This window comes from Numida meleagris, chromosome 1 (assembly GCF_002078875.1).
Source record: "Numida meleagris isolate 19003 breed g44 Domestic line chromosome 1, NumMel1.0, whole genome shotgun sequence".
Lineage (NCBI taxonomy): Eukaryota > Metazoa > Chordata > Aves > Galliformes > Numididae > Numida > Numida meleagris.
The window spans coordinates 153,048,996-153,072,878 of record NC_034409.1 but is presented as its reverse complement, the minus strand read 5'-3'; the positions used below and the strand labels follow the sequence as shown (position 1 = coordinate 153,072,878).

Below are 23,883 nucleotides of genomic sequence, written 5' to 3'. Positions count from 1 at the left end.
GCCGGGTCAGCCTGCGGGGCGGGGAAGGACGGAGGAGTCACCCTCCCACTCCGAGCCGCCCCGGGGAGGAGCGCCGAAGCTACGCCCCGAGCGGGCTGCGGGGCACGGCGGGGGGCGAAGCGGCGCTGCCCCGAGCTGCAGGGAGCCCGCTTCGCCAGGTGCGGCCCGGCCCGGGTGTCCGCCTCGTCCACAGCGCTGGAGCGGGGAGCGCCTCGGGAGGAAGGGCACGGTGAGGGGGAAGGCGGTGGGCAGGCTGCGGGGGCTGTGCCCCGTCCTGCTTGCAAAAGCTACTTGGCTTTTCCGTACTTCTGTATAATTGTATTACATTTTATATTTATATTAGATTGCATTTTCAGGGCTAGGTTCGACGGGACCCTGAGCAGCCTGAGCTAGTGGATGGCAGCTCTGCTCATGGCAAGGCCTGAGGTGGGCCCTGGGTGTCTTCTTACTGCTGCTGGAGGCTCTAGGGCATCCAGAGGTGCATCCCAGGGTCTCTGAGCTTTCCTGGCCTCTAGAGTCTGAATCACAGTGTCAGGAGGGATCCTTAGCTGCCCTTCCCACACCTCTGTGTGAAACACTGCTCGTCACACCAGGACTCTGTGTGCACCTCACTTACTAATGAGTTATGGGGACGTGGTTTAGAGGCATGGTGGTGATGGGTTAATGGTTGGACTAGATGATCTTAGAGATCCTTTCCAACCTTAATGATCCTATGATTCTGTGTTGGCCCGTGATGTCAGAGGCGGATGTTGGTGGTATGTCAGTAGAGGCTGAACCTTCATGTCAGTTTTCCGTTACATTTTGTTGCTGTGTGACGGATGGCAGCAGAGGGGCAGTCTGACAAAATGGCGTCTGACAACATGAAAGTGCGTATGGAGCAAAGGTGTGTCACTGAATTCTTTCATGTGGAAAAAATGGCACCTGCTGACATTCATTGACACATGCAGAATGTTGATGGAGACCAAGCAGTGGATGTGAGCACAGTGAGGCGGTGAGTGGAGTGGTTCAGCAGTGGTGACAGTGACAGTGGGTCACCTCCACTGATACAGATTTTTACAAGGGTGGCATCTAGACTCATGTTCATCACTGGTGGAAATGTGTGGATGATGGTAGTGACTTTTTGAAAAATCGCATTTGTAGCTGAGAATTTGCTTTATCAAGTAGTGTTATTGAGCTCTTCGCATCTGCTGTAGTTTGCATGGAAATAAATAGGAGGCATTACTTCCAGAGTGAGCTACGTAGTAACTGGGCTCCTCCACATCCAAACCCGCTCTGTAATCACCTAGTTTATTGGCTGTCCTTGTGCTCACATGGGCAGCAACAGCAGCAGTAGCTCCCAGCAGTGCGGTGTCACGGCAAGCCTTAACCCTGTGTGGCTGCTCACTGAAACAAGCCTGGAGCTGAGGCTCCTGTGTGCAGTCAGAGCCTGCGTGCTGGGTATGTGGGCAGAGAGGGGTCATGTAACACAACCAGTCACATAACCCACAACAAACAGAACTGATGCCAATACTTGTGACGGTGGTAGTTCATTTAACAGTGTTAAAAGCAACTGTGCTCATCTCCTGAGCGCAGCATTTTGCTCTTCTTTTTGCCAGATTAATCATCTGGTTGAATGCATTTTGGTTTATGGATAATCAGCTGCGCTTTTCAGCTTTAACATTAGCACTTGGAAAAGACCTCAAACACAGACCTTCCCATCACCATCCTAAAATCATAGAATCATAGAATAGCTTGGGTTGGAAAAGACATTAAAGGTCATCTAGTTCCAATCCCCACCATGGGTAGGGCTGCCACCCACCAGCTCAGGCCGCCCAGGGCCACATCCAACCTGGCCTTCAGTGCCTCCAGGATGGGGCATCCACAGCTTCTCTGGGCAGAGGGTTAAGCTTGTCTTAGAACAGGGCAGCTAAAGCAAAATTATTAGGGCATCACTTGTAACATTTTCTTAGAAAGGTACAAAATAAAGGAATTCCTTTATTGCTATTTTCACATACATTTTCTGTTTTGCAGTAGATTTTATAACGGAGGTATATTCAGAATAGACATCCCCCTTTTTCTTTTTTTGTATCACAAACCTACCTGTCTTTAAAATGCGTTGTCCGTCACACCTGCAGTTCTCATTCAACCCTTAACTTAGAATGTCCACGAGGCTCTGTGCTTTCCATGAGGCAGCTGCAGAGCGGTTACAAAGCCCCGGCACTAAGGTGTGTGGGAGCACTCACCATGCTCCAGCAGCGCGCCTGGAGAAGACCCATTTACTCATTGGTATATGTTTAATGCAGCAACAAACTGCTCGTCTCCTGCCAGCTCAGCTCCACGAGCTGCCCCAAATGCAAGTGACAGCTCTTGCACAGCCACTGCTGCCGGCACAAAAGAAACGGAGAGAGAAGCGTGGGGTGAGGAGGGCAGTAGGACTGCTCGCTCCTTGGAGGAGCAGTGGGTCAGTGAGTCAGCCCGAGCGTGAGGCTGCAGTGCAGGCACGTGAGCGCAATGACAAATTTAAACTACCAGGGATGTGAACCGAACACTGGATTTGCACTAACGCTGCAGAGAAGCCCCCTCAGGCTTTCTAGTGCAAGGACTGTACGTGGCTTTTCTATCTTTTATAAAATACTACCATAGTTTAAGATTTCCATTTAAGATTGAAAACTTTGAGGAACAGAATGTGGAAATTAAAATTCTTAAACTGTCACCAACATGCCAGTTAGTTAGAGCTCTTTGGTTTCTCCTTCACTTGGGTGATTTGAGATCTGGTTATTTTGATCTATCTAATTTACTTTTATTATCAAATTCTTTATACAAATTCCTTTTAAGATTAAAAGAATCCCTATAAACTCTATCGCTCCAACTTTAACTACCTTCAAAATACAATTCTCAGACATTATTCCAAACAGTCTTTATACTTCTTGTTTCAGCTTTTTGTACACCGCTTGGAATCACTTCTTCATAGTAACCCCTTTAGCCACCCATTATCTTTACCCATTTACTTTGTCATTTCTTTCTCACCCTTCAATCTGGCCATGTTTTTATCCCCCCATCTTGCTAATAGTGTTTCATGGGAAACTCAGTCCTCTAGTTACATAACTTTGGTTCTTGAAGCTATTCCCTTTTTCTCATTTCAGTCACAAGATTTCATGCGCTTTGAAATTAAACTTTGTAATTCATGTTATATTCATCATGGCCTATGACCAAGGCTTTTAACCTTTTATGCTCGTCATGTAATTTCTCCCCTAGTATTTCAAATTATAATGGTAACACAAACATCATCTTCTAGTTCTTTGACCATTACTGCCTAAACTGCATAATTCTGATAGCTCGGTCAATGGGAACCAGAAACTTCGGGACTCAAAAGAAAGCAACTTTCCATAGTCCTTATCTGCAGAGTTTTGAAAATGCATAGAATCACAGAACTGTAGGGGTTGGAAGGGACCTCTGGAGATCATCGAGTCCAACTCCCTGCTCAAGCAGGTTCCCTACAGTAGGTTATAGAGGAAGGCGTCCACGTGAGTTTTGAGTATCTTCAGAAAAGGAGACTCCACAGCCTCTCTGGGCAGCTTGTTCCAGTGCTCTGTCACTCTCAAAGTAGAGAAGTTCTTCCTTATGTCCAGATGGAACTTCCTGTGTTCCAGTTTGTACTCATTGCCCCTTTTCCTGTCACTGAGCACCGCTGAAAAGAGCCTGGCCCCATTCACTTGACACCTGTCCTTTAAATATTTATAAGCATTGGTAAGATCCCCCCTCAGCCTTCTCTTCTCCAGGCTTAACAGTTCCAGGTTTCTCAGCCTTTCCTCATACGGGAGATGCTTCTGACCCCTAATCATCTTTGTTGTCCTCCACTGGACTCTCTCTTTAAGTTCTGTGTCTTTCCTGAACTGCGGAGCCCAGAGCTGGACACAGTAGTCCAGATGTGGCCTCACCAGAGCAGAGTAGAGGGGGAGGACCACCTCCCTCAACCTGCTGGCCACACTCTTTTTAAAGCACATAGGATTCCATTGGCCTTCTTGGCCACAAGAACAGACTGAAGGCTCACAGCCTACCTGTCATCCACCAGGACACCCAGGTCCTTCTCCGCAAGCTCCCTTCCAGCAGGTCAGCCCCTAACCTGTACTGATGCATGCGGTTATAACTCTCCAGGTGCAGGACTCTACACTTGCCATTGTTGAACCTCCTAAGGTTCCTCCCACCCAACACTTCAGCCTGTCCAGGTCACATTCATTCTTGATGAAAGAGCAGCTTCTCTCCATGTCATCTCAAACAGAAGAAAGTGTAAATGCAGTACCCGTGCTGAGACATGACATATAAAGCCCCTCATGAGACACCATAAATGTTTTCAATTTCTTTTTGATTACTGGCCAAGCTTCTGGAACCTAACTATAAAATTCAAAGTAAAATTTCTGCTGTAAGATCTAAAGAAGATCAATTACTATGCTCAACATTTGCCAAACAATATGCTGTAAATACATGCTCTTCTGGTCAGGCTGACTAGATCACCAATCAGCTTTCTGAATTGTAGATAACCTGCCACTGACTTCTGGCGACTTATTTAGTCAACATTAGAAGCACAGTATCTCAAAAAGTGCATAATTGAAGTGAACAAGCATGGACACAGTTAACTGTGCCTCTGAACATTTTGGAATTGATATGCTTGCCATACAAATAAAGATTAGTGAGGTATTATGAAACAAGAGAATAGCAGTAAGATCAGAAAAACAAAAATATTCTTCTCCTATCCTACTTCGGAAACCTGAATTTTAGGTATTTCAGGTAAGCATATTTTCCTTCTGTTCATTAAAGTAATTACATTTTGTTCACATTGTTTCTGTACACCACTAAAGCAGCCATTTCATCTATCATATCTGGATCACCACTTCATTGTCAGTGTTAAAGGATTTAAACCCGCAAAAATGGCAAGCAGGCACAATTTTCAGTTATTTCTTCAGGAGTGGAGAGACCTCAGCACCTCACATGATCGAACTGTTAATTGCCAGTAATTATCCATCCTCTTAAGCTTTCAGCCACAAGTTTAGTTGCAGAAAAAATATTGTTAGAAGATGTGTAGACTTTATTTTACAATCTTATAATTTACGCATAACTTCAGCCACCTTGGAGTAGAATGTTTCAGAAATATGTCCTATAACTGGAATTGGGTCTTACCCTATTTCTCTTCTAAAAATGCTGGCACTTAAGTCCCTGGGATTTCAAGGTCCATCACTTTATTCGCATTATTTTTAACCAGTCAAATTTTATTTGATTTTTAGTAAGATTTGAGATACATTCATATTTTAGAAAACATTTTATTAACTTAAATCACCCAATCTTATTTGAAGATACTAATGAATTAACTCTTAGAAATATAATTCCAGTGTTAGAAATTGAATTCTGTAGACTGGACATACTACCAAGTCTTTAAAGTTCAGCTGCTAGAGAAAACTGGTACCTTCTCTATTTGGTGTGTAAAATGTCACTAGAAATAATGAAAATCAAATATTTTGCTGTATATATATATATGCTATCATTTAAAACACGCTGCCAAAACTTCAAGACAAGTCAGTAACAGGAAACACTCATTACAATTTGTACACGATAAAAAAATGATGAAAAATTAATCTGATTTGGGGGTTGCGTTCTTGCTCACACGGCACAAATCTTTTTTGATTGTAACGACAGATTATAATTTGTTCTGCCAAAAAGAACCACTTCAAAATAGATTTAGGGGAACTGGAATGAGCTAAGTTCCTAAGAAAATAATCCCTAGCTATAAAACATCAACATCTGTAAAACTTGAAGCAACCTTCCACATTTATCTCTCTTCAGTGTAATTGATGCTCCGTGTTGCACTGATTGAAATAGACTGTGCATTATTTTATTTGCCCTCTTCAAAGATGCATTTGATTGAGGAACAAATCCTTATCTTTTTCTTTTTCATTTAATAGTTACCCCATGAAACTTGTTGGCAGAGCAGAATCCAGTAAAAAGGAATATTACATTTTGTTTGAAAAAGAGTTTATGCAGTCTTTGAAGTATAACATACTCATTATAGCGTATTTCTGTGGACTCTGCAGTTTCTATATGCAATACAGACCAACTGAATTCTAGTTCCCCCCAACTTCCCCTTAATCTCAAGTCCTGTGTGCTTACATGTGACCACAGCAGCTTTCCAAGTTACAACTTTGGCAATTTCTTCACTTCTTTTTTAAGGCTCACGTCCCCTCCAAAATAACAGTATCAGATCAGCTTGCTTTCAGTTTTTTTCTTTTCCCACTGTTCAAACGATACAGTTTGGTGTCTGTAGCTCTAGCTCGGCCAGTTGCAAAGCTAGTTATTGCAGGAGACAGAACAATTTCTGCAACAGGAACTTCCAGATTCCCAATTATTTCTCTTTTTATGTAAAGGATATGTTTACTTCCCTACTGATCTGTGACCAACACATACGTGTATATATATTTATATATATGCATGCGCATAAAGAGGAAATATACTTAAAGAGGTAAATGAGGAAGAAGAGACTACTGCCACTGCTGGTGGCGCTGACTTTTCTTGACAGTGCCCTCTACCCCCACCTCTTTTTGTGAGCTGGAAATAATCCTCATTACTTCCAGCTCCCCAGAGATAGAAAGTAAGACTTACTGTCATTTCTTGTCGTGAGGTTATTCCACAAATATAAGGAAGGATAAATCACAGGACAGAAAGGACAGAAACAATAAGGAAGAGATGCTTTGGAAGGCAAGAGGAATTCAAATTTAAATGCCACAAATTTTATTTGTTCAAGAGGAAAATGCAAATGCCCTTAATACTTCAACACTGTACCAGTGGTAAAATCTTACTTCATAACTCAACTGTATGTCTGGTGAGATAAGGTAAAGCTTACCATGAAATGCAGCACACCTGCAGCCCCAACACAATACCAAGAACAGTGCCAACATAGCTGCCAAAAAAAAAAAAAAAAAAAAAGGGAGGGGAGGGAAGGAGAGAACAGATGGGAACTTCTTAATCCTCTTTTTAGTCTTGCTTGACTCCCTTGTAGGTAAATCGACATCTGTTGTCTTGACTCTGTCAACTGCTGAGCATCCCTCTTCCCACATTCTCTACTGTGAGAACAGTACTGCACACCACTGATTCATGTGAGACACACAACTCCATTCCTCATTTTAAATGTAAACTTTAACACCCCTCTCAAGCTTCGTGCATGGCTGCAGCATCTAGAACTTGCCAGTTCAGAAGCATCATGGAGAAAAGCTCACTTTGCTTCAGTCTGGCTTAGCACTCAGGTAAATTTTTTTTTTTTCGCTTCGAAATAAATTCCTGTAACCCACCTAAGACATCAGAATGGTGAAATTCTGGCCCATTAACCGGACAGAAAAACTCCTAGCAAATTCAGTAGTGCCAAAAACATCAGAACATTACCCTCTAGATTCAGAAGTAAATCAGAAGTGGAATTAAGCAATACAGCCACTTGCAGTGGCTGACAAGTGTATTAATAATGATAATGGCATAAAAATACTGAAAAGTAAGCTACATCACAAAATATGGAAGAACAATGTTAGGGTGGTTAAAATGCATGAAAATTTTGAGCAGAGAAATGCCAGTGTTTATTCTATGAACAAGATATTGATCTAGAAAAATCTGAGACACGTATATACAGGAAAAAAAAGAAACTGTAATAGATCCCAGTAAAAACATAACATGATACTAATTCAAGAGCAAGTCATAATGTAGAAGTGCTAGCATAGTTAAAAATTACTGTCCTGAGCTTCTGCAAATACAGAATGTATGGTATGTAATTCTGTTATTATTAAGAAGCAAGAGTTTTCTTTGAGTTGCTGGAAGTCTTTCTGGCTTTCTTTTTGTTTTTTAATTAACACAAAAGTGACAGTATTTCCATAAAATGTAAAAAGTAGCATGGAAGTTACCATAAAATGGATATGTAGGTACAGTTATAAGCAGAGAAGAGAACAAGAAGTCCTTACACCCTTGTCAGGTACGCTCCCAAAGGATTACTGTCTAGCAAGACTGCAGGAAGCAGTGCCACCTTGTGACCAATGCTATGACAAATTCATCTTAAAAAAAGCACCGTATAACACAGACATGCATTACATCAAGCAATAGAATTCTCCCTTTGTTTTACATGTTAAACTTACTGTTCTAAAGCTAAGTATGTGAAATACAAAATTGAAATGAACATCCAACTTATCAACATAAGGACATTTCATAATGTAAACACTAACGGAGTATTTGGAAGCTGGCAGCTACACATAATGGACAGAAATGATTATCGCAGTTAAAGTGGATGAAATGTAATCCATCACTGGAGAAAACTGGGGCAGAGAAGAGGAAACACAGAAAGAATCAAGGGCATACCAAGTGCCAAGCATCGTCCCACTCCATGGACAACTCCAGTACTATGAGAAAAAGTGTATGAGTATGTATCGACAGTGCTGTGTGGTAGAAGCAAACATTTGGACAAGTCCACTGTGACAAACAAATTCAGTTGTTTATGAGGTGACTGAGTCTCCTACAGGCATTAGGAAGGGAGGAATGAAGCAACATAGCAGGAACGCTAACTCCACCTGTAGGCACTTCGAACATCATGTGCTGACCTGCATAGACCCAAATTCCTAAACCAAGTGAACGTCCATTAAGCTAGCAGCCCCACCAAGAGTCATATGATATTTGTGAAATTAGTGCCACTATGGAAGAAAAAAAGTTAACCACAGAGTACTGGATAGGATAGAGGCTGTTGAATTTTAAGTCCCTCAGCTGCTGCAATACTTCTCAAAAGATGGGGCATTTTTTCTGCGGGTAGCATTAAATGACTCAGGCAACTTTATGATGTTCTGGTACCTGCAAAGGCTAAGCAGAATAACCGTTCTGCAAAGGGCTGGGAGCTGCTCTCTCGTTGTACTCACAGTAAGAGGGTAATAAAGCACTCAGATGATAAGGAAGAGAGCAAGCAGGAAGAAGAAACAGTTATTTCTCTCCACAAAGCGTCTCTCTTTACTTTTATTTTTAGTGGGTCAAAGCTAGGGTAACTGATACAGTGAAAAAACCTGAAAATAGAAAAGTGAAAAAAATAATAAGAGGGGGGAGGGGATGGTAAATAACCTTGTTGACTGTGAACCTACCTCTGAAACATGGTTAAAGAATGGCAGCACAATTCACTGGAAGCAGAAACAAAGTAACATAGACGCAGTTTTTCCATCGGCCATGACCTGCAGCTAAATATATACACCAGTAGTACACAGAAATGACTGGAGCCATTTATATATTCTTTCTGTGAGCCTTTATTCATTTGTAAACAAAATACCAAGGGGACTGATGTGTTTGAAAATAATGCAGGAAAAGAAAAAAAAAGTGCCACACTAAAGACATAGAGCCGCCGCCAGGAGATTCCCTTATTATTCCCTCCTTTGGCTTTGTTTACTGTGTAATACCCTTTCTTCCCTCCACTTTCCTTCCTCTTACCCTGTTCTGGGCAAACGTTGAAAAGGAAAACTGCGTGTTTGTGTCCTAAATACACATAAGGAAAGAAACCCACTTGCATGCAATCAATGTAGCACTTGTCTAGCTGTAATTGTAACAAATATTCCTTATATCCCTCAGCAATGTTACCGCTTTCTGACAGAACCACTGCAACCCTCTGAACCTCATCCTACTTTAATAAGGAAAGAAGTTTAGGCATAGTTTAGTCCTTAACTTTACTCATTGCAGTGTTTACGAGACAGACTTGCATGCAGTAGGCTTAAAACAAAAAACAGACCATCTTTTATCTTTGTTACTACACGTTTAATGCTTGTTTGTGAACTTACAAAAATATTTGTGTTAAACAATTTTGTATCAATCAACAAGTAGAATTAGGAACACATCAGGAACATCCGATTCTCTTTGAAAAGATCTGGCTCCTGCACGTATCAACAAACAATTCGAGAGCTTGTTTGAACATGTTCACATTGCTACCCTGCAAAGTGTTAGTTCTTTAAAATAAAGTTATGTCGTTCTTCCATTACTCAGTATAGGAATTCCTACTGATACTGATCAGGACAAACCTCAAAGTTTGAGTACAGAGTCAGCTTTTAATCACATCTCCTAGGTGTCCATAAACACCTCCAAATTCTCAGACAGTTGTGCTGGTGTACCACACATGTCTAGGCAACTCCCACCCAGCCCGACAGCTTGATAAGAGCACAGCGATGCTTCAAAAACAGTCATTAGTACTTCTGGAACATATCACTTGGAAAAAAAAAAAATGTAACAGTTACACTCTTTAGAGGCTGTTAATTTTCTTTTCTTAGTGATGGACCAAACAAAAACGGTAACTGAACTTCTTCTCATTCCCTTTCAGAATGTACTAAACTGCTGTTTCTAGAAGCTAAGACATTATTAATTAATCTTGCATCCAGTTCCAGTGAAGGCACGAGTATTTCCAGCTGTATGAAGAACTTAAGTGCACTAGGACAAAGGGGAGTATTTGTAATGCTCCAGCTTTACAAAACAACCAACCAACCAAACAAAAAACAACAGCAACAAGTTCTGGAATTCTCACAGTGATCAAAACCAATTAATTCACTAGGCCACAGCATGGCAATATTTTCCGATTACAGAAGCCCTACATTCCAACTTCAAAAAAAAAAGTAAACAATGACAAATATCAGCTGCTCGCAATACTTTTCCATACACAGAGATGATTTTTTGCACCACGTTCAAACCTTGTAATCAGATAAGGAAAAAGGTCTCAGGAAAAGACTTCCAGTTTGTCATTCTGTGGCACTCTACTGACAGGGTCAGCAGAACTGCATCCTGCTCTCCCCAACCATGGAGCAAACACCTTTGACTTCTGCAGCACAGAGGAAGGACTGATGGCCAAAACTTGTACTGTCTTTTGTTAAAGACAACAATGTTTCATTTATCTGAGATCTAACTAACTCCAAGTACTGTCTTTATGTACTATGCATAATGCTTATATAGGGGTATATCTCTATAGGAAGGATTGCGGTATGCTCTGTGTTGCAGTCCATTTTCATGAGACAAAGGCAGGCAAAACTTGCACCACTGACATCCAGCCAGCTTCTAAAAAAAAGTTAATGAACTATTTATGTGCATTAGAAAGGTAGATGTTCTTACGTAAGGATCTGTCCCAACAAAACTGGTTCTTAGTCTCTACCATTCTGAAGCCACAACATAAATTCCAGCTGCTTATCAGTGTGAACTGTCTCTCTTAGATTTATCTGCCTTACTACATCACCAGCAAGTCTTGAAATGCAACAGTAGTGTTTTTTAAACACGGTCATATTTCTAGTTTTTAGATAAGACACAAGAAAAAAAAGAAATTAAGAGTATGCAAGCCCACTCTATTTATCACTCTCTCTTTGAAAATGTCCCCATTTGCCTTCAGAATCACAGTCAAAATTTTACTGGCTAGGTCATTTTCTGTGAGTGGGAAAGCAACAGTCCACTAGGCTCCTGCCAAACAACACAACAAGCCGGGAAGTCTTGCAGACTTTTAGGATGGTCATTTCTCTGCTGTGTTTGCCTAATGCACTAGCCTGAAGTTTTAAGCCTCTTCTCAGTTTTTCTAGTTCAGAGCACAGAGTGAGGCAGTTACATCAATATTTTAATTTAATCAGAAAGCAGACTGCTAAGGAAATCATCAAGCAGAGTGCCACAGATTAGACTTGGATTAAATACAAAGGGAAAAACACATTAAAATGCTCCGGAATTAAATTCACCTTTCTTCCTCTATTTAAATCTAACCTCCGGGCTTCATTTCAGAGCAAAAAATAGCTCTCCAGAGAAATTTAATGCATTAACCTCAGTTTTCAGAAGTCTGGGAGCTGAGAAATAAGCATTCAAAATAATCAAGCCATTAGGACAAGTGCACGTTCCATTTCAAAGGATACTGAAAGCCTGGTCTGCAAATACCTGCAACCAACTACTTGACAGTGCTGTTCCTCAAGAATAATCGTATGCTTGCTATGTGTGATTTCCACATACTCCGTACAGTTAATATTGCTGTTGACTCCAGGCACATCTCAGTTTTACAGACCAAACCGCTAACATGGGATTTACACTTCTCTTAGTACCCCCTCAGTCAAATTAACATTTTCACATCTTTCTGTACTCCAGAGCTGAATGTGTCGTTTCTCAAATGTAGTTTTTCACTCTTGGAGAGTGTAAAGTCTACAGTGACATGTTTCTGTTGAGATCCTGATCTTTCATTTATCAGTGCTGACCACTTGTACACACAGAACTGGCTTCAAGTATTCAAAAGTGAAGAAATCCTCTCAGCTACGTACGGATGACTGTGACAAATACCTGTCAAGAGGATACGGATACATACCTTGCTGAACAATGGCACTACATTCCCTGTGCAGAACAGAAAGTTTACTTGATACAAGCCTGTCAGGAACTTCAGGATAAATAACAGTTCTGTTCAAACTGTTTCAAGAACAGCTGCCATTTCCTTGAACTGTCTGAAGAAGTTCTGAAAAGCAAGAGTTAATATAAATTTTAGTTGCACAAACAAAAGCCTGCTTAAGTTCAAACTACCACATTAAGCAAAATCACTTCACCTGTTTCTCACATTCTTTCTTTCTTGCAGTTACAATGCGCACGTTGAACTGGAAATCTGCACATTTCTTTTCAGGGGATGGTTGGCATCTATGATTCTATGAGTTAATAGTTGATGGCATCTGGACACATCAACTATTAACTCATAGAATCATAGAGTCACTTCAGTTGGGAGGGGCACTTAAAAGTCATTGAGTCCAACTCCCCTGCAATGAACAGGGACACCTACAGCTCCATTGGGTGCTCAGAGCACTGCCCAGCCTGACCTTTATCTTACATCCTTTTACCATTAGTAGTAAATTTGTTCTCTCTCCTTATCTTAATTGGGGTACACTCTTCTGTCTGCTTCCTCATGCCAGTTGGGTGGTCCATCACAGAGTTCTGCCACAATTTCTGCCATGTTGCTCTTTCGCCTGACTCCTGTGCAGTGACGCCTGACCCCTTCAACACAACAACAAAGCGACATCCACTTAAGCCCTTCTGTAACACAGAGGGCTCCCCTGCCTCCTCTCCTTCCCCGCCTGTGTCTGCACTCCGGTCATAGAATCATAGAATCACCAAGGTTGGAAAAGACCTCCAAGGTCATCCAGTCCAACTGTCCACCTATCACTAACAGTTCTCACTAAACCATGTCTCTCAACGCTATATCTAAACGTTCCTTGAACACCTCCAGGGTCAGTGACTCCACCACCTCCTTGGGCAGTCCATTCCAGCACCTGACCACTCCTTCAGAAAAGTAGTATTTCCTAACATCCAGCCTGAATCTCCCTGGTGCAACTTGAGGCCATTCCCTCTCATCTTATCACTAGTTATCTGGGAGAAGAGGCTGACCCCCAGCTCACTACAACCTCCCTTCAGGTAGTTATAGAGAGCGATAAGGTCGCCCCTGAGCCTCCTCTTCTCCAGACTGAACAATCCCAGCTCCCTCAGCCGCTCCTCATAAGGCCTGTGCTCCAGACCCCTCACCAGCTTCATTGCCCTTCTCTGTACATGCTGCTCCAGGGCCTCCATGTCTTTCTTGCAGTGAGGGGACCAAAACCGAACACAATACTTAAGGTGCGGCCTCACCAGTGCTGAGTACAGAGAGACAATTACTTCTCTACTCCCACTGGCAATGCTATTTCTGATACAAGCCAGGATGTCATTGGCCTTCTTGGCCACCAGGGCACACTGCTGGCTCATGTGGTCGAGGTACTGCCTTCCAGTACCTAAAGGGAGCCTACAAACAGGAGGAGAGTCAACACTTTACAAGGGTAGATAATGGTAGGACAAGGGGAAATGGTTTTAAGCTGAAGGAGGGAAGATTTAGCTTGGGTATCAGGGGGAAGTTTTTTACCAAGAGAGTGGCGAGGTGCTGGAACAGACTGCCCAGAGAGGTTGTGGATGCCCCGTCCCTGGAGGTATTCAAGGCCAGGCTGGATGGCGCCCTGGGCAGCCTAGTCTAGTATTAGATATGGAGGTTGGTGGCCCTGCCTGCAGCATGGGGGTTTGAGCTTGGTGACACTTGAGGTCCCTTCCAATCCAAACCATTCTATGATTCTATGAAGACAATCTGCTCCATCGCCTTCCCTAGCACAGAGGTCAGGCTGACAGGCCTGTAGTTCCCCAGATCCTCCTTACGATCCTTCTTATAGATGGGAGTCTCCAGTCTTCTGGGACCTCTCCAGCTGACCAGGAATGCTGACAGATGATGGAAAGCGGCTTGGCTATTGCCTCCACCAGTTCCCTCAGCACTCTTGAATGTATCTAATCTGGCCCCGCGGACTTGTGGCAGTCCAGGTGGAATAGTAGGTCTCTGACAGTTTCCTCCTGAATCGTGGTGGGTTTATTCCATTCCCCATCTGAGACTTCCAATTCAGAGAGTAGAGTACCCCGAGGATAACTGGCCTGACTTTTAAAGACATAAAGAAGGCATTGAGAACCTCAGCCTTTTCCTTATCCTCAGTGGTCATGTTCCCAGCTGCATCCAGTTAAGAATGAAGATTCTCCTTGGTCCTCCTCTTACTGTTAATACATTTGTAAAAGAGTTTTTTGTTCCCTTTTACCCCAGTGGCCAAGTTGAGTTCAAGCTGGGCTTTTGACTTTTTAATTTTCTCCCTGCACATCCTGACAACTTCTTTCTACTCTCCCCAAGTGTTCCGTCCCTTCTTCCACAGGATGCAGATTCTCTTTTTCTCCTGCAGTCTCAGGAAAAGCTCCCCATTCATCCATGCCAGTCTCCTTCCCCACTGGCTCATCTTGTGGTTTTGCATTATACATATGATGAATTATTCGTATGGCTTTGCTTGCTGATAGGAGAGGAAGCTATGGGAAAACACTCAAAACGAAATAACTGCTGAACCACAAAAGAAAAAAAAAAAAACCTAAAAACTTCTCAGGCAAACCCTTCTATTCCCAGTTGAAATAATCCATACTTCTCACATCGAGCACACATCCCTTTCTCATATTAGCTGAACAGCAAACTACAAAATAGGTTTAAACCAGATGGAATACAAGATTTCAGAACACTCAAGGATTCATAATACCTTCCTTAAATTCCCTTCTGTCCAACTCCCAGGACTTAAACTGTACGCCTGCAAAACACATTGGCCCTCTAACAGGAAATGATAGCAGATATGCCACACTTATGCAAAATCCAAGTTATACAAGTTCATAATGAAGGCACGGCAACTAAGGGCCAACAGTGACAAGGGAGACTGACCTCCATTCTTCATCAGTAGAAGAGGTCAAGTGCAAAACAAGTTTTAAATTTTGAGGTTAGCAGTCTCACAGAATTATAATACTCCCAGTTTTTGTAAGGCAGAGGGATGGAACTGAGGACGCAAAATATTTTACATCTGCCCTTTCTGCTAAGCCAAATTATAAGAGAACAGATTAACTGCTGCAAAATTAACATTTTAGGCTAAGCAATGCAGACTGACTCAAATGACAAGGGATGACATGGGATTACAGACCTGGAACTGTGGGACTGTCATTTCAAAACATTTGTTGGTTATTTGTCCTGAAGGGTCTGCTATTTTCAGAGTCACCGTAACGTAAGGATACTTCAGAGACCTGCAGGTGTCAGAGCTCATTGCAACTCCCAGTTTCCATTTAATATCTACAAACTGTAGAGAAGAAAATTAGTGGAAACAGTACTAAAGGAAGAAATCTAGCCTACTGTCACTATAGTTTTGGACAGATGCTTTGACAGACAACATAGGACATTCAGAGCCCATATCCGAATAGGAAACAGATACATTCAGATATTATTCTGAATGCACTCATCTGCTGTTCCCTTTAGTACTGGAAAGAAAAATGGTGATTTATTTCACTTAATCTGTTTTACTTAGTAAAATACTGACAATATTCAAGAAGTTCTAGGAATAGGAGCTTAAGTCAGAGAGTTCATCTGGCTTGTATATCATTCGTGCTTTTGACATGCTCTCTTTAGAAGCTTCGAAATCAAGTGGAAACATGAGAAAAACCACAGAGTACACAAAAATTTTATAGAAGAAATAACTGAAAAAAATATGAAGCTATTAATAACTGTTTTATGTAAAGAACATTATGAATGCATTTCAAACTGAGTTATCATTTTTACCCTTTCATGATAGGTAAAAATATTTAACAAAGAAGGTGAGCATTCAGAAGGTTACTATCCAGCTTCAGACAAAGATTTTTTTTTTGCCCTTCATCTTCTAATTCTGAACTCTTATCTGCTGGTGTTCAGAAAAACCTTAAAATGCAGATGAACTCTGATTTTTTCAACAAATAAAAGAAATGCAGGAAATCGAAATAAAGTATCTTTACAATGAAGCTTAAACTTAAGGGAGACTTAAGAATAACAGATTCAAGTGCTGATGCCATCAACTCTAAAGAACAATTCTAATAACATTTAAAACATATTTACATAAAGAGCTAGCACAACTGTCTGTCATATTGACTGCCTCTCACCTTCCCTACCAGCACTATGAAATTTTCAGAAAACAATGAGATGTTTATTTATCATCCAAGCAAAAATGTTAGAAAGGATTTCGATGTCCTCTATTGTACCTACTTCTCTATTTGGTCAGAAATCTAGCAACATACATACAGGAAACCTCTGGGCAATCAAAATACTGCCTTGTGCTTGACAGTACAACAGACATGATGAAGCACTGCCAATGCTGAAAAATCATTAGTTCAAATGCACTCTGTTGTTTAGTTACCTGGCCCACTGTGGTCATACTTCCTTTATCTTCTGACATACCAACAGATTTGCCCTGCTCATTCCATACATGACGAATAACTTGTATTGCATGCTTAGGCAGCTTGTTGACTGTGCTGCCCAAGGCAGTGATGAGCTCCTCCGCAGAGAGATTGTTCCTGGCTGCTGTGCTATAGGAAAATCCAAAGAGCACCATATCCATTTAGTTCTCCAAGAATTTAATAAAGTTTCTCACTTAACTACATATGGGCTTTTTTTTTTTTTAAATTTCTGTTTTATGTTGCTATGCATTTTAGGCATCTTGTGATTTTTTTTTCAATACAGAACATTTCACTCCTCAAGAAAGATAACTTAAACTCACGTGTGAAGAATGACAACTTGACTTTTAATGTGTCTTTAAATGCAGAAACCTAGCTTTGTTCGGCTTGCACAACATGTAAAGTGAAACCAAAGTGCTCTTACAGACGAGAAGCATAATTCAGTGAAAGATGTATGCATAGAGCAGTTAAGATTATTAAACGGTATCATTAACTTTGAAATGTAGCAGTTTAATTAAACATTTAGGAGAAGCAATTTAAGTAACACTGAGAGGTATTTAAGGACCTCCAGGCAATGGTATAATTTGCACCAACTGGAGTCAAATGATGCAACAAACTCCCAAATGAAAAGGCAGTGAGTCTAGAGGAAAAGCCATAAAAAGCACTCCTCAATTTACTCCATGAAAACATCAAAAAAAAAAAAAAAAAAAAGAGAGAATAAAAGCCCATTTTTTTCAAAGCTTGCAGACAGGTTCTAAGAAGAACAATTTCCTCTCTATTTTTTTAGTTACTGAGTCTATATATGTAGGTACTACACTTTTTTAACCTTATGAACACAAACTAAGCCCTTTTCCCCAAATCATTTTATTTCATACACCCTCTGGATGTCACTTCGTAATATCGCTATTAAGTGAGTATGGAGGGAATAAAAAAAAAAAAAAAAGAGATGAGAAAAATATAAATTATTATGTGCTTACCTAAACGAAAAGGAAACAATGTTAGTTATTTTTGCCAGGTCACCAACATTAACCTCAATCCCAGATGTCTGCAATCTCTAAAGACAGGATAATCAAATAATTATAAGTGATAATAACTTTTGTGTTAAAAAAGTTTCTTATAAATTCATACATACGCACACGCAAATAATTTGACTTGTAGAATGTATACTTTACAACACATACTATATTATGCCTGCCTCTAAATGTTAATATCCAAACTTACTTGACACAGTTCAACTGTATTTACACCTGGGATCTTATGGTTCAGATGTTGAATTATCTGCTCACACTGCAAAGAAAATAAATTTGAAAATATTTTTAAAGCATGTTTTAATAATCAAGACAAGCAAGCGTGAACACTTGGAGACTACAAAAGCAATGAAAACTGGTTGATAAAAAAATGGAAATAGGATGAGGTTTTAAGTGGAAAAGGAAGAATAAAATCATGTAAGCAACTGAAATCAAAATTATATCAAACCCCAGAAAAATAAATTCATTCAAAACTTTTAGGTATTACTTGACATTTTTTTTCTTAACATGCTATTTTCATGCCAAAGAATAGCCATCTCGTTCAAGTGCACAGTGTTTACAATACAGAGAAGCTGAATTTTTTTCTGGACCGGCTAGCTTTATATCTCATTAAGACGACAGATAAAAACTAAACCTTGAAAGTCTTCAGTGGTAAAAACAAACTTTAAGCCATCCCTCTGTTCTGGCAGGACTGGTGTATTTCATGTAAACCTATGCCACATATACATAACCTTCACTTCACAAGACACGGAAAGCAGAGAGCTTAAGTAGGGATCTGTGTGCCTGAAGCCCTTCCATATCCCACTTACCCCCCTACTTACTAGTTCTGCAAAGAAGTCTTGAGGTATCAAATTAATCTTATCCGCTGCACCGCCAACATCTGAAAAACACAAGCAGTAGTGATCAGAAGCAAGTCCTTTAAGCTTTTTTAGTAATAAATCATCCCTGTAGAAGTCATAAGCTAGCATGGTTTTATTTACTTCAAGAACAGAGCTTTCTTTAAGGGACTTTGCCCTGAACTACATTAACAGATCAGGATGGGAATGATAGATACCTCAGAGCCCCAAACGGAGCCTATACAATAGCACAGTTTCTCAGTCCTACTGTCAAACAGAAAATCCCGTAACGGCTGCCCGCTGGCACTGAGGCCCAGCAGCAAGGGGCTGCCACCCCTTCGCTCAGCTCACCGCGGCCGAGAAAGGGCCCCTGTCCGGACCGCCTCCCGGCAGCAGGGACCCCCCCGCCAGCCGCTGAAGGAGCACCAGGCGCCCCAGGGCCCCTCGGAAGCAGGCCGCGCCGCTACCTGAGGAACAGGGGCAAGAGGCTCTCATCGGCACGGTCCATCGAAAACTACGAATCCTCGGCCGGCCTCCCCGCTAACCCGCAGACCCGGCGCTGGACTCTCTCCCACTTCCCTTCAGCCCCCGTCCACTCACCCAGCGCCTCCAAGGCTCGCGTCAGCATCACCACAGAACCGGCAGCCATGGCGCGGCGCCGCCGACGGCAGCCTACTTCCGCCACACAGCGCTCGGCGCTCTGATTGGCTCCGAGAGAGACGGCGGCGACGCGGGGCAGGCGGCTGAGCAAGGCGCATGCGCTGTCTTCTCGGCGGCGGGCCCTAGGAGGGTGGGCTTTGTGCGTTCGCGCCCCTTCTGCCTCCTTCTCCCTTCCCGTCGCCGAACAGCTCTGGGGGGGCCTGGGGAGGGAGCTTGAGGTGCTCCTAGAATCATAAAATCATTAAGGTTGCAAAAGACCACTAAGATCATCTAGTCCAACTGTCAGCCTGTCACTACCATGCGCGCTAACCCGTGTCCCCCAATCCCATATCTGCATGTTTCTGGAACACCTCTAGGGATGGGGCGTCTGCAGCTTCTCTGGGCAGCCTGCTCCAGCACCTCACTATTGTCTCAGTGAAAAATTTCTCCCTGACATCTAATCCAAATTTCCCCTCTTTTAGTTCAAAACCATTCCTCCTTGTCCTGTCGCTATCTACCCATGTAAAAAGTTTTCCCTCCCGTTTATAAGCTCTCTTTAGGTATTGGAATGCTGCAGTGAGGTTTCCCTTCCTTCTGTTGTGTCAGCTGCATCATTCAGCTTGGTATCATCAGCAAACTTGCTGGGCATGCACTCGATCCCATCATCTATGTCACTGATAAAGATCCCAAAGGGTTCCAAGACAGATCCCTGGGGGACACCACTTGTCATTGGCATTCATCTGGACACAGAGCCATTTACCACAACCCTCTGGCTGCTACTTTCCAACCAATTCCTTATCCACTCTTTGAACCCATCTCTCTCCTTAAAGATAAGGATGTGGTGTGGGATCACTTCAAAAGTCTTGTGTAAGTCCAAGTAGATAACATCAGTTGTCCTTCTATAGGCCACCAATATTGTCACTGCATCACAGAAGGCCACCAGATTGGTGAGGCATGATTTGCCTTTGGTGATGACATGCTGGCTGTCTCAGATCACCTGCTCCTCCCTTATGTGCTTTAACATGTATTCCAGGAGGATCTGTCACATGATCTTCCCAGGAACAGAGGTGAGGCAATTTCTGTGCAAATCACACATGGTTGGTGCAGCAGGCTGTTAATTCCATTTGGTTTGTTGTTAATTGGCCCTGGGGTTTTCTTGATGTTCTCCAGGGATTAGTAGTTTGGGGTACATTAATCATGTGCTATTGAGTGTGTGTGCAGAACATAGAGTGTATTGGGCTTGTTACAGATACACTGAGCAACTATACTTTGTGCAGGTGGATCATTGAATCCATTCATCTGTCAGTAAACTGCAGCCCATGAATGATTTGCATAGGTCAGTTGGGTCTTCAGTTCCATGAGAAAATAGCCGCTTATTATAAAACTGCAGCTAGAACCATCTTCAGCAGTGTTTCCCCACTGAATCCAGTAAGTTTAGGGTGTGTCTGAAACCCTAAAATAAACACTGATCCTTCAGCAGTCTCAGCTTTTAAAAATAGTAAATATTCTTTGATTTTTTTTCTTCTAGCAATCAGTTTTAAGTGTTTGGTTTTTTTTCTGTGTCATAATGCTACAGTTTTGGTAGATCCACTGTAAGACTGTTTGTGACTGATGAGTAAAATGTAACTCATCACACAGTATTTCTGCCTGGTTTAAAGTTATCTATTTCCAGTAAATTTTAATTAAATAATTTAGAATATGTTTCAGGCAAAAGGAAATTATTGTGCAACGTGATATGTGTGTTTATGAACTTTATACATTATGGTACATAGCCTCTCCCTTTTAAAGTATCTAATTAAAGTGTGCAAATATTTTTGACTAATATGTGTCTTTATGACCTCATGACTGTCAAAACACTTGCAATGTACGTACACGTAAGATCTGCCTGTGATAGCAGGGACATGACTTAACAATCTTTTTGTTCTTAACTTAGGTAACTTAAATAATTTTCTATGTTATCTACTGAAGTTTACATACTATTTATATTACAATTTCATCAAGTCTCTCACTAGTGCCTTTAGCAATATGACTAATATTTGTTACTTTTTATTCATTTTCTAAGATGTGGAGATAATGTGAAGTTGAACGTGCTGGTGGTTTGGTAATTATAGAATCATTCCAAATCATTTGCTGAAATTTTGATTTGTTTTGGGGTTATTTTTGTAGATATAGAATCATGTAATATCCTCATTTGGGAAGGACCCACAAAGATCACCAAGTCCAACTTCTATGTCTACAGAAGACCACCTAAAATCCAAACCCTATGTCTGAAAGAATTATCTAAACATTCCTTGAACTCCGGCAGCTTGGTGCCATGATCACTGGCCTGGGGAGCCTGTTCCAGTGCCTGAGCACCCTCCGGTGAAGAACCTTTTCCTGACACCCAACCCAACCCTCCCCTGATGCAGCTCCGTGCTGTTCTATAGGCTGTCATGAAGCCTCCCCTCAGCCTCCTCTGCTCCAGCCTGAGCAGACCTCAGCTGCTGCTCACACATCTTGCCCTTTGGACCCTTCACCATCTTTGTAGCCCTCTTCTGGATGCACTCTAATAGCTTTATGTCCTTCTTATATTGTTGTGCCCAAACCTGCACTTTATTGTAGAGCCTCACCTGTGAGGTGAGGCCACATCAGCACAGCGGAGGAGGACAACCCCTTCCCTTGCCTGGTGGCAGTGCTGGACCTGATGCACCCCAGAGTATGGCTGGCCCTTCTGGCTGCCAGGGCACACTGCTGACTCATATTCAAGTTGCTGTCAACCAGCACCCCCAGATCCCTTTCTGCATGACAGCCCTCCAGCTCCTTGTCCCCCAGTCTGTACATATATCCTTGTGCAAAATCCAGCACTTGCTCTCGTTGAACTACATGCATTTGGTGATTGCCCAGCCCTCCAATTTGTCAAGATCTCTCTGAAAGGCCTCTCTGCTCCCCAGGGAGTCAACAGCTCCTCTAATTCAGTATTTTCTGCAAACATACTTGTAGTTCTTTCAATTTGGAGAAGCAGGTGGTTAAGTATTTAATGATTTCAGGTAGTCAGTCCATCCACAGTATTAACCTGTGTTTAGATAGCTCTGCCTTCTGTAAGTATAATTCCTGAAGCTTTGTGTGGCAGAGGAAGATAGGTTATGGCTGTGATTGCAATCTGAGAGTAGAGGCCCATCTTCTAGCTAGAGAAGGACTGAGAGCTTAATATGAGGAGACACTTTGTATAGAAAGAGACAGATCTCATGAGCCAGCAATAGTCTGCATTGCTAAAGAGATGCGCTATGATGTTATTTATAGGTCAATAGAGAATCTTCAGGCAGAGGCATGTAACAATAGTCCTGCTTAGTAATAACAGGGGTAAAATAAAAACTACTTTAGGTAATTTACTCCATTTCACAAATGTAACATACAGAATAGGGCACTATTTACCTCAGCACTCACTAAAGAACTACACGAAGTTGTGCATAAAGCTCTTCAGACAGAAGGCCGAAAGCATTTCTGATACCAGCTGCGTTTCTCCAATGCCAGGGCCTCAGCTGTGTGGTGTCTACAACCTCCTGTCTCTCCTGGCCTCCTGTCAGCTTGATGCTCTGTCTCTGGAGTAACGCTGTTTGCTCTCATTACACTCCTTCCTGATCTTGTGGGATTTGTGGTTTGCCTGTAAGCTGGCACAGCATCTCTCTTTCCTGTGCCCTGTCTGCTCACTCTGGGCATAAGCACAGCTCAGCCACTGGCATCCCGCTGCTCTGAATCTGTTCATGGGCATGAAGGCTGGACATGAAGGCTTTGAGATCCAAATCAAGGCTTTCACAAAAAGCTTTTCCAGGCATCCACCCTGTGCAATGAATGTGCAGCTGTTCTCGCAAGCACACAGACCCCGTGACGACAAGCAGGTGGCAGATCCCTTGTGGTCCACTGAAGGGACATTGGTGTGGTTGCTTTTGCTGCTTACAACTTCTTGCCTCCCACTCCCTGCGTGCTGGCAGGGCTCCAAGCAGAGGGCAGGAGGCAGGCACCCTGGCTACCAGCACTCTTTCTTTCAGGAATATTTGTGCGGCCAGCTGGGAGATGGCAACCAGCCTCAAAAGAGCAAACTCACGCAAGAACAGCTTGTTGCGTGTTCACAGGTAAAACACCTTGTAGCCCCCTCCTTTACTGTTGCTCTTTTCTGAATTCATTTTAAAGGAGATATAACAATCTGACATATGTATATGTATGGTATATTTATCTACTTATCCATCCATCTATCTATATTACGCTTTGCTTGATCTTAGCCCAAAGGGCAAGAAGTGACCATCTATGTTTCTGAGGTGGGAAGGTCTGAGGGGATTTGCAGCTTTAGAAGAGAAAATGGAGCTCACTACTGCAGTGAGGCAACTCACTGCCACTGCTGTGAGTGCACCATAAAACCGATTCCCTTTGAACCTTCTTGTCCCATCATCCTCTCTGATTACTGCACTTCTGCGAATGTGTTTTCTTCAACACTGTCCTTTACAACTCCGCACCCCTTTTTCTCACGGCATTGCCCAGCTGATGAAAACTGAACCCCGAACCACAGAACGCTTTGGGTTGGCAGGGCCCTTAAAGACCACCCCGCTCCAACGGCA

The 23,883-nt window shown here is 42.3% G+C and overlaps 1 protein-coding gene across 1 annotated transcript; it reads right to left on the bottom strand.

The window, feature by feature from the left end:
- Positions 7,541-19,382, bottom strand: COMMD6 (COMM domain containing 6). The gene is made up of 7 exons (XM_021417334.1): positions 19,256-19,382; positions 18,641-18,699; positions 18,013-18,078; positions 17,769-17,845; positions 16,755-16,923; positions 15,519-15,671; positions 7,541-12,478 (listed from the first exon to the last, which is right to left on the bottom strand). Exons 1-7 carry the CDS (start codon positions 19,302-19,304, stop codon positions 12,428-12,430), a joined length of 624 nt encoding a protein of 207 aa, XP_021273009.1. The 5' UTR covers positions 19,305-19,382; the 3' UTR covers positions 7,541-12,427.

What these genes read in the sequence shown, in the direction of transcription:
- COMMD6 (XM_021417334.1), bottom strand. Translation starts at nt 19,304, where the DNA reads ATGGCTGCCGGTTCTGTGGTGATGCTGACGCGAGCCTTGGAGGCGCTG. An exon ending in AAGACTTCTTTGCAGAACTA is followed by an intron (nt 18,079 to 18,640) that starts GTAAGTAGGGGG and finishes TTTTCTTTGCAG; the next exon opens with TGTGAGCAGATAATTCAACA. An exon ending in TGACAGTCCCACAGTTCCAG is followed by an intron (nt 12,479 to 15,518) that starts GTCTGTAATCCC and finishes CTTGCTTTTCAG; the next exon opens with AACTTCTTCAGACAGTTCAA.